The sequence below is a fragment of the Poecilia latipinna genome, unplaced genomic scaffold (genome assembly GCF_001443285.1).
Source record: "Poecilia latipinna isolate Pla-1442-1.1 unplaced genomic scaffold, P_latipinna-1.0 Scaffold1410, whole genome shotgun sequence".
NCBI lineage: Eukaryota > Metazoa > Chordata > Actinopteri > Cyprinodontiformes > Poeciliidae > Poecilia > Poecilia latipinna.
This window is the reverse complement of record NW_015114026.1, coordinates 189042-199313: the sequence shown is the minus strand read 5'-3', so window position 1 is coordinate 199313 and position 10272 is coordinate 189042. Positions and strand designations below refer to the sequence as shown.

The 10272-nt window shown below is 37.4% G+C and overlaps 1 protein-coding gene and 1 long non-coding RNA gene across 2 annotated transcripts in view; one reads left to right on the top strand and one right to left on the bottom strand.

Annotated features, from left to right (window-relative positions):
- Positions 1-10272, top strand: part of LOC106962405 (F-BAR and double SH3 domains protein 2-like) — a 46325-nt gene that overhangs the window by 29511 nt on the left and 6542 nt on the right. The window contains exons 11-19 of the mRNA XM_015056812.1: positions 2799-2915; positions 4951-5049; positions 6876-7028; positions 7163-7294; positions 7396-7479; positions 7634-7817; positions 7896-8119; positions 9394-9604; positions 9691-9755. Of these exons, the coding sequence (XP_014912298.1) occupies positions 2799-2915; positions 4951-5049; positions 6876-7028; positions 7163-7294; positions 7396-7479; positions 7634-7817; positions 7896-8119; positions 9394-9604; positions 9691-9755 (1269 nt within the window). The remainder of the gene's footprint in view (positions 1-2798; positions 2916-4950; positions 5050-6875; positions 7029-7162; positions 7295-7395; positions 7480-7633; positions 7818-7895; positions 8120-9393; positions 9605-9690; positions 9756-10272) is intronic.
- LOC106962409 (uncharacterized) overlaps positions 2928-10272 on the bottom strand; it is a 14344-nt gene continuing 6999 nt past the window's right edge. The window contains exons 2-3 of the long non-coding RNA XR_001427969.1: positions 8453-8454; positions 2928-2937 (exon numbers count right to left, since the gene is read on the bottom strand). This is a non-coding gene — a long non-coding RNA (uncharacterized LOC106962409). The remainder of the gene's footprint in view (positions 2938-8452; positions 8455-10272) is intronic.

Sequence of the window (10272 nt, the reverse complement as noted above, 5' to 3'; positions counted from 1 at the left end):
TTTACCATTTTTTTTGGAAATAGGCCTCCTTTTTTTATTATTTTTTAATTTTTTGGGTTTTGCGTTTTTTTTTTTTTTTTTTTTTTTTTTTACTTTATCGTGTTTTGAGATCAAAAGTATTAGAAAAACTTTGCAGACCATAAACGTTTTTGTTTGAAAACAAATGCCCAGCTTCCCTTTGTTTTTGTTTTTTTTAGCACCCTTCCCTTTTTCTAGTTCGTGAATTTTATTGGAAAAATATGAAATAGTTACTCAATTTGTTCTTTTTCTAATACAACTTAAAGCTAGGTTCTTTGTTTCACTCTGGTAATCAGACTTTTTGGTTAGAATGCAAAATTTTATCAGGATCTGGGAGAAAATGTGTTGAAATTCCTTTTGTAAGCAGTTGTTTGCAGATTTATTCACTGCTAAAAGTTTGTTCTGACAGTCGTAAACAGCTTTTCCCCCCACAGAAACGTTTCTATGATTCGCAGAAATGTCGCCCTCTCGTAAACAAAGTTTCCGGTGGGTGTCGATCACTCCGGGTTTGTTTTGAAATCTTCATATTTATCATGTTTACGAGCAAGTGGGACATAAAATCCAGATAATATGAATGATTCAACTAATGTCAACAGCGGTTTATAGCAAAAGAAGGAAATGCGTCCAACTGGATTGTTAATGACGGGAAAAGAATTTTAAGAAATCCTAGAAATCAGTGGATTACCAGAAGTGGTTGGATTGTGTTGTCTTTGTTTGGATTGATTGATTCTTTGTTTTGCATGTTTTTTATTAGGAAATTCCAACACAATGCGGCATGTGGAAGCGTTTACACTGAGCTCAGAAACAGCTGACGGGAGCGCTCACTCTCTGCTTAAACAATGCCTCAGACCAATACAAATCAGAAAATAAAAAGGATACATGGTTCCGAAAGGGTTTCTCGTGGTTGTTTAGCGTTTTTTAGCATGTTGTGTTGGAAGTGAAACCCAGCAGCAAGGAGCTTTATTAACTGCTTGATTGTTGCAACACAGAGGTGCAGCTGTTGATTAAAAGTTAAACTCTAAAATTGTTTATCAGTTATAGTTTTTTCTGGATTTCTACTCAGGCTAGATTATGTGATTTAAGGATTTTCAAGGTTTGGAAACGCTGAAACAAGGAGAATGAAAAATATTTGAATTTCCAGGTTTTATCTTCTTTTTCATCAGCTAAAAGTTGCATCCATTCATCTGTTCTTCAGTCCATCCATCCATCAGTTATGATACATTTTTTCATATCAAGGTTATTAAGTTTAGTTTTTATGTTAGATAACTCTGTGGTTTTGACAGAAATGAAGAATGTGAATCAAATCCATCCTAAAATGGCCGCTAAGTTTCATTCTGACTTTCTCTTCATCTCCTCAGACCTGCTATGTCTGAAGGACATTTCCCCTCATTCACGTCACTTTGATTGGACGATTTTTTACCCTGCTTTAAACAAACACAGGATCCAAACATATTTTAGGATGTTCCTTTGAGATGAGTCTGGAGTTCAGATGTTCCCCTGATTTTCTAACGACTCATGAAAGAAGGAGCAGATCACCCATCACTGGCGCTCCTTTTCTCCACTGCTCCATTGGACAACACTGGACAATTTGTTCGAACTGCAAATGCTCGTGTTGTTTTGATTGGAGGCCAAACAAGCAGCAGCCTGTTCCTAAAGAAAACTTTAGTGGTGCAGCGCCTCTCTCTCTCCCGCTCTCTCTCCTTTCCTCCGTCCAGCGCCTCTCGCTGCCGACGAGGGGATCCGGTGAGGAACATAGCTGGATGGGAAGCAGGCCGAGCCCTGTGAACGGGCCATCTGTGAAAAGGAGGCATTGTGTGTGTGTTTCATCAGAGTGCACTGACCTCAGCCCCCCACCACCCTGGCCTCTTCCCTCAACACACACTCATGCACACACTGCCCTGATGTCATGTGGATCCATTTACTCAAAAATTAATGAAAAGAAAAGTTTACACCATAGACACACTGTTACATCTTAACCCTGTGTTTTGTCTTTATGACTCCAAATGGTACTTTCTATAAAACTAGGGCTGGACATTTAATTGTCTGATGGAATATGCAATAATTCCACTGAACCCCGATCCAGAACCGCACAGCATTCTGGGGGATGTAGGCAGAGGAAAGACTTTAGTCTCTCAACTTCTCACAAACAGCTAAGCTACCTTGGTTGGATCAACTAACTCCTTTTCTGTTTGGTTACCAACAGCCTCCTGAGTAACTCATTAACTCACTCACTCTTTATATAAAACTAAAATAAAATTTCAGTATATATATTTTTTTTACTTTCATCATATTAAATCTTTTCAACAGCAGCAGACCGATCTAAATATATATACGAAGCTTTTTATATTTTTAAAACCATCTCTTTGTTTTTATGCTGTGTTGTCCAAAAATCTTATTTTTTATTTATTTTTATTATTGTTATTATTTTGGGAAGGAGAAAAACATAAAATATGTTTGAGCTCAGTTTGGTTTCCATGCAGAGAAGCAGATGCCAGTAAGCTCCAGGCTGGAGTTGTGGGCAGCAATTTGTAAGTTTGGAATCAGACTGAAGGGGAGAAATAACCTAAAATGATTTGAACATGTTCAACAGCGCCCCCTAGAGGAATACATTTGCATCAAAGAGAACTTTTTGGAAGAGCTGCTTTTTTTGTATTTTATTTTATTTTTTTATTTTTGCAAAGATTCACAGAATTTCTACAGGAAAATTATACTTAAAGTCTATCAAAATGATCAAGTTTTCAGGATTTAATCTTTTTCATGCTGGTGTTTTTATGTCTCAGGTGATGGAGCTGCAGAAAGAGAGCGGAACGGCCGAGGAGCACAGCCTGGATAAAGAGGCGAGGAAGTGGGCGAGCCGCGTAGCACGAGAGTACAAAAGCATTATCCACACACAGAGGGTGAGGAGGAAATCAAACACAGCTTGGTGTCTCATATGCTGTCCTGTAAAAATATCACTTAAATCATTAAATGTTAGAAGACATGTCCACTTTTTTCTCACTGTCTGATGTTAAACCAACTCTCTCTTGTTAGAATCACTATAAATTATTTCTGTTTGCTAAAAAAACAGAGGAATGAGGAAAATAATATGAGATTTATTTATTCATTTCTTCAAATTCAGATATTTGGTCTCATTTTTAGTTTTAGATTAGATGTGCCTGAGCTAAAATGTGGAGCAATAGAGCTTAGAAATAAAACATCCACTGGACAAATGTGGACATAAATATCGTCAAAAGAAATCTGAATATAGAATGATGTTAGTATTTCCATATTTTTCTGATTACTTTATCCAAATGATAAGAACCAGAAGAAATCGTTTTTATATTGATTTAGTTTTAAATTGATATATATATATATATATATATATATATATATATATATATATATATATTATTATTTTTTTTTTTTTTGCGTTATTTGCAGATGAATGCACAAGTCAAAAATGGCCATGTCACTGTTTGTGAGATTTTAAACTGTGTTGTAAAAAAAAGGTTTTAATCTCGGGTCGTTTTAGGTGCAAATAAAGCACTGCAATTTACCCTTTTTTTTTTAACAGAAGGTATCAAAGATCACAAACTGTATTGATGAATGTACATTTAGTGTAAGATAACCCAGTGGGTGTTTAAAAAGCTGTGAAATGGGCCTTTTTTATGTCATATCCCCAATTCCAACGTCTTTCTGCTGTTTTCTAACCAAGCGATTAGTCAGAAACTTAAAGAGGAGCAGCAAAAGCAAATGAGGTGGGTTAGCAGAGCTTTCCAACAACTGATGGTGTCACTCAGGACATGTTATTGTGAAATTTTGTCTCTGCTGTCTAGATATTAAGCTATTAGCATGTTGTAATAGTCATGAGACTGTCATACAGCAACAGTGTTCAGTCAGAGGTTTTTTCATTCTCTGGCAAGACTGACTGCTACTGGAGATCCCTCTTTTTGCAGCATCACCATCCACAATGACTTTTTGAAGATACTTGGATGATTTAAGTTGCAACATTTAGTTTCCCTTTGAAATAAATAAAGTACTTTTGAAATGAAGCCCTGAGAACTGCATCCTGTTCTTCACACAGACTCTTTACCTGACTCGAGTAAACAATTACTCTAAACTTGTATTATTTATTGTTTCCACCTGTCAGTGGGAACTTCAGTGTCTTGTGCTCTACTACCTGTGTCAGCTGTGAGACTGAATATCTTATTGACATGCAGAGTGTGTATTTATGACATATGAAAATAACAGTCCTTTACATTATTATTAATGGTACAGCAATGAAATGCACTGTTCAGCCCATATTTAGTCAGCATATTATTAAAAACATACCAGGGTGCTAATATAGCTACCAAACAAAAACAATATTGGTCACCTTCAGATTAAAAGCTCTTGTTTTAAACCAAAGCAACATAATTATGTTTTGCATTTGGAATTAACACTTGTTTTGTTTGGGATTTTCTATGGATATTGGGCCATTTAAAGTCCCAGATGGCTGTAAAAATCCAGGATTTGTTTAGAGCTAAGATTTCCAAGATTTATTTACCATTTATTGCAAGATTTACACTAATAATGGGAAATCATGCAGTTTGGATTTGTGGATCTAAAGAAACTCGCACCAAAATTTAAATATATTGTTTCTGAGCAAAATTAGTTTTCTCTACAGTTTTAACACATATCTGTTCCTTGATCTCTAGTCTGACGTGTTGTTTTCCTTCACTGAACTGGAATCTGTCCCTCTTCCTGTCGAGCTGCAGGACGTGTTAGTTTGGTAAAAATAAACCCAGAGGTTGTAAATTTATGCTTGATTATAGCACCATGTGAGAGATGACTCAGGTCAGAGTTTCATCACCTCTTATCTCTTTCATTTTCAGATGAGTCACACTTCTATTGTTCACACTCTGGATGTCTGTGATGTAACCATGACAATGTTTCCTCGTGGTTTGCTTTCAGGCCCTGGAGGAGTACGGAAATCAGGATACGTCAGAGCAGAGCGGCGGCGAGGTGGAGACCAAGATGGAGGTGGCCCGGCAGAGTCTTCGGCGGTCAGAGGTGAAACGATGAAATCTCTTCTAGCGGTGCTTTCACACCTGATAATCCGGTAGACTCGGTTCGATTGGGGATCAAAATTGCAACATTAGTTACATTTTCAGGACTGTAGTTCGCATTCACACTGCACTGTGTCAAACCACTCAAACTAACTGAAAAACCTGTTCCCACCATTGCCTGTGGTGGCGCTGCACCAACGTCTACTGAAGGAATCAACACAAAAACCTCCGAAGAAGACAAAAAGCAGATGCTATCTTTGGTAGGACTCCACAACATGTTGCGTGTTGCTCCTGGATCGAGTGCCAAGAATAGCATCTAGTTCATCATACCAAGGAAACTTGTCCTTCGCGTCTCCTGAACTTCCACTTGTCCTTAGCATGTCATGGATTTTGATGTATTGATGGCGAAGTCTTTTTACCTTGGTGTGTCACTGTGCAACTGTACGTCTGACCACAAGCCATTTTTTCCGCTAATGGTGGAAACTCACATTTGTTATGACACAGAATGCCCTGCACTGTAGTCCACTTCCTGCTTCTGGAACGGTTTCTAGTCAGGTTGCATTCAGATATGCTTTCAACCGTGCAAGAGTTCACTTCAACCGGATCGAGACCTAGGTTTTTAGGCGGATCAGAGTTCACGTTTTTAGTCCGTTTTGGAATTCAAATTTGCATTCTCGCCTCCCTAACAAATCGGACTTTCTAGACAAATTTATTGGAGTCTGATTCAAGACTCTAATTCTGGGATGGTGTGAATGCACCCTAAATCTCACTCTTGTTCTCACATATACTGTCTCCAGCCCGCCATCTGCTGGTTAGAGAGGTGAAGTGACATGCTGAAGGTCTAATAAACCTTTCATTCATTCATTCATGTGGAATGTCAGACATTTCCATTAGAGGAAAATTTAAGCCAAGGCAACTTTATTTATATAATGCATTTCAGTAACAAGACAATTCTAATTGCTTTATATGGAGAGAATATAAAAAAGGAGTAAATTGAAGTTGGAAAGCTAAAATTAAAACCATTGATGTTCCACTTGTTAATCAATCAGCTGGGTTTTTAGTCTAGATTTAATTGAACTCTGTGTTTCAGCTGTTTTGCAGTTTTCTGGAAGGTTGTTCCAGATTTTTGGAGGGTAGAAGCTGAAATTTGCTTCTCCGTGTTTGGTTCTGGTTCTTAGGATGCAGAGCAGAGCAGACTTCTCAACTAATCATTTCAAGTAGTTAAAATGATTGTCAACGAATTTAGTAATCAATTAATGGTTAACTGTAGTGTACAGACTCTAAAAAGGGTAATCTGCTGAAAAAAACAATACAGTCAGAGCAGCAATTATACCAGAAATATAAAAACAATATACACTTTTATTTTAAAAACTCTTCTTTTTCTGTAAACATGTTATACCCAGAACTCCTCCTGTGGCATCGTTTTCAAATTCTGGCTCAAATTCTTAGTAGGAAAAGATTTTCTGTTCAGAACCTTTTGCGATCCAGTTGTTAATAGGTTCATCTAAAACATAATGAATGGATCAGTGTATACCAAATAAATGCTGTTATTACATTTTAGGGAAGAACAATTTTATTTTCTAATTTAAAAGGGAATTCAATTATTTATTTGTGGTTTTTTTATTTTGTATAAAAAAGTCTTAAGTGGTTAAATCAAAAATCTGCAAAATGTGCCTGTTTTTGTCTCTGATTAATCATCAAAATAATCGATCCAATAATAAATACCTAAAATAATTGTTGGTTGCTTTGCTAAATTAACAGTAGAAGCTGTAAATGTCTTGCTGCCACATTGGTATGCAAATAAAATGGCCATTTATCATTTAATGGCAGACTGTGAAAGTGAAGGCTGAGGCCCGATTGGACCTCCTGCGGCAGGCGGGAGTTGCCGTGGAAACGTGGCTGAAGAGCGCGATGAACCAGGTGATGGAGGAGCTGGAGAACGAGCGCTGGAACAACCTCAATACCCATGATCCTTCACTTTCCGTAAGACCCCAAACCTGACTTATTCAAGCAAAACTCAATGTTTTTGTCTACTGTTATGGAAATGGCTCTAAAAACAGTTTTTTGTGCTTAACTAAAGTGACATTTAGCAGAAGTGAAGATGTAATTTTTTTCAGGGAACAGCTGATTTGGAGCGGGAAGATGAGGAGACGGAGGACAGCGGTGAGGTGTTGGACGACAGCAGCTCCAGTCCCTCCAGCACCCTGAAGAACTATCCGCTCACCTGCAAAGTGCTTTACTCCTACAAGGTAACAGAGAGCTGACCGAGCAGCTGGAAGAGGACAAGGTAAACAGTGGAGTTGGATTATAACAGAGGAAAACTGAAGTCAGTTTAAACTGCTGCCTGCAGGCGTCTCAGCCAGATGAACTAACCATCGAGGAACAGGAGATCCTGGAGGTCATTGATGATGGAGATATGGAGGACTGGCTCAAGGTAAGATGATGCTGCACATTCATGTATGTATGTATGTATATACATATATGTATATATGAGTCCATATGAGGGATTCTTTAGGAATCCTTCATAAGGATTGAAACATGGCTGTGTCTTTACAGATATATATTTATTGACACTTTTATCTCTGCAGGCCAGAAACCGCAGTGGACAGGTCGGTTATGTCCCAGAGAAATACCTGCAGCTGCCGTCCTCCAACAGCCTGCTGAGCATGCTGCAGTCGCTGGCCTCGCTGGACGCCCGCTCCCACTCATCCAGCAACTCCACCGAACCCGAGACCGAACTGCCTGCCAGCTCCGTCAACGGAGACTCCAGCGGTGAGGCCCACAAACCCAACACTACTGCTGATCAGCATCAGACAAGCATATAACATGACAATAATCTGTTTATATCAGTGTCGTTTGCGAAGGCTCTGTACGACTACGCGGGTCAAACGGCCGAAGAACTTTCGTTCCCCGAAGGCGCCATCATCCGCATCCTGAGCAGAGAGACTCATGAGGACGACGGTTTCTGGGAGGGGGAGTTCAACGGCGCCGTCGGCGTCTTTCCTGCCGTCCTGGTGGAAGATCTCACTGGAGTCATCGAAAACGGAGATGGACAGAAAGAAGGTGGCATGCAGGTGGGCTTCCGATACTAAAACACGGCCATATGGGTGCTTGAAGCCTTGAAAACTTTATGTACAGTTGAAACCAGATATTTTCATACACAATAAAAAGACAGATACATTTTCTTTCTCACTGTCTGAAGTTAAATCAGACTTTCTTGTTTTAGGTTAGTTAGAATTGTTTAAATTATTTTCATTTGTGAAATGCCAGAAAAAATTTTTAGATTTTTTTTTTTTTTTTTTTTGGAACTTTCTTTGTCTAAGCATTTAATTTGAGCAGGAAGGCTCTTAACCTGAACATAATTTGCTTGGATTGTTTCAATGTAATGAATATCTATTATTCTTAACTTCTCTATGACTTATTGGTCTGTGTAATTGATATAAAGTTTGGCTTATGTATTATACACTAAACAAGGTTATTGAATTTTTTATTTTATTCGTTTTTTGTTCTCCGACCAGTCAGGTGTGTGAGAGACGTTTCAAAACATCACATGTTGCTATTTTTAACTTGTATTGTCCCTGCTGTAGAATGTAGAATACAATCACAAGATGTTATTAGTTACACTAACAAATAATCAGAGTTGGGTAGAAATGACTTTTCTCAGTTACATTTATTTGAGTAACTTTTTGGATAAAATGTACTTTTAGGAGAACTTTTACTACCCTGTACTTTTTTACTTGTACTTGATTGTGAAGTATTGCTTCTCTTGAAAAAAGAACAAACATGTTCTAACCAAAAATCCACCAGACAGTTTTCATAAGTTTCATAATTTTTATATAGAAAGAAATTGATTTGGAAAAACAAATATTTCACCTGATTTTACTTGTATGAAATATGTTTTATCCTGATCCTTAAAATACCAATAGTTCCACTCCATCTGATGATGTAATTTTTAAGTATAAAATGTTTTTCATCAGTTACTCTGTACTTTTTTTGCTCTTACTTGAGTAATTTCTTAGATTGCTGCTTTTTATTTTTACTTCAGTAAAAATATGTTGAAGTTCTTCTACTCTTAGTTGAGTTCAACTTTTGGTTACTCTACCACCTCTGAATATGATATGATATATTGAATATGAGTCTTCTTTTAGTTTGTTTGTATTGTTTTTACCTTCAAAGAAATGTAAAAGTTTGAAAACTTACCTTGAAATGCTTAAAAAGTGTTTAAATTTTATAAAATGTAAAGATCCCTGTATAAATGGAGCTGCTGTTGTGTTTAAAGCTTGAATTGTGCAGAAGTCGATCCAGTTTGCAGCGTGTCGGTTTGTGACGTTGCGTTTTGCGTTTTAAGGCTTCTCCCTCGGCCGTGGCTCAGAGCGACCGCTCCCCCTGCAGTCCCTTCCAGGCGGCGCCTCTCCACAGCAGCCCCCTGCAGACTCCCACCGCCGCCTCTCCCGGGTCCAGTCCGTGCAGCGTCGCCGCCTCTCCCGTCGGCCGGCCGCCATCTTACCACAACGGACACCACCGGCCTCCGCCGGCGCCGCACAAGAGCCCGTATCACAGTAAGATCAGCTGCTTTGTCTGCGGTGAAAACAAAGAGCTCACAGAGATGAAAGATGAACAATCTGAATGTTTGTCTTTCCTTCAGGTCCAGTTCAAGGATCCCCTCAACCTCCTAAATACCCAGAGAGCGGCGCCGGCAGCATCAGACCTGTAAGCTACAGTTTAGTAATAAACTCTCACCAGATGGTGGCGCCAGAAAACAAGAGTTGCATAACAAACTAAATGTGTTGTAAAGTTTGATTCCACTGTTTATTTTGGACAAATACTGAAAAGATTAATTGTATTAATCATGACTAATTCATTACTGAAATAATCTCTACCTAACTGATTAATTGTTAATAATTGTAGTAAAGACTCAAAAACAAGCATTTAATGAAAGAACAAAACTCTGAGCAGTAGTTAAACTCAAAACTCCTGTGTATATTTATTTTATATTTTATATATATATATATATATATATATATATATATATATATATATATATATATATATATTTTTTTTTTTTTTTTTTTTTTTTTTTTTTTTTTTTTTTTTTTTTTTTTTATTTAAAAATAATATGGGATTTTTTTTTTTTTTTTTTTTTTTGTTTAAATTTTTTTTTTTTTTTTTTTTATTTAAAAATAATATGGGATTTTTTTTTTTTTTTTTTTTTTTGTTTAAATTTTTT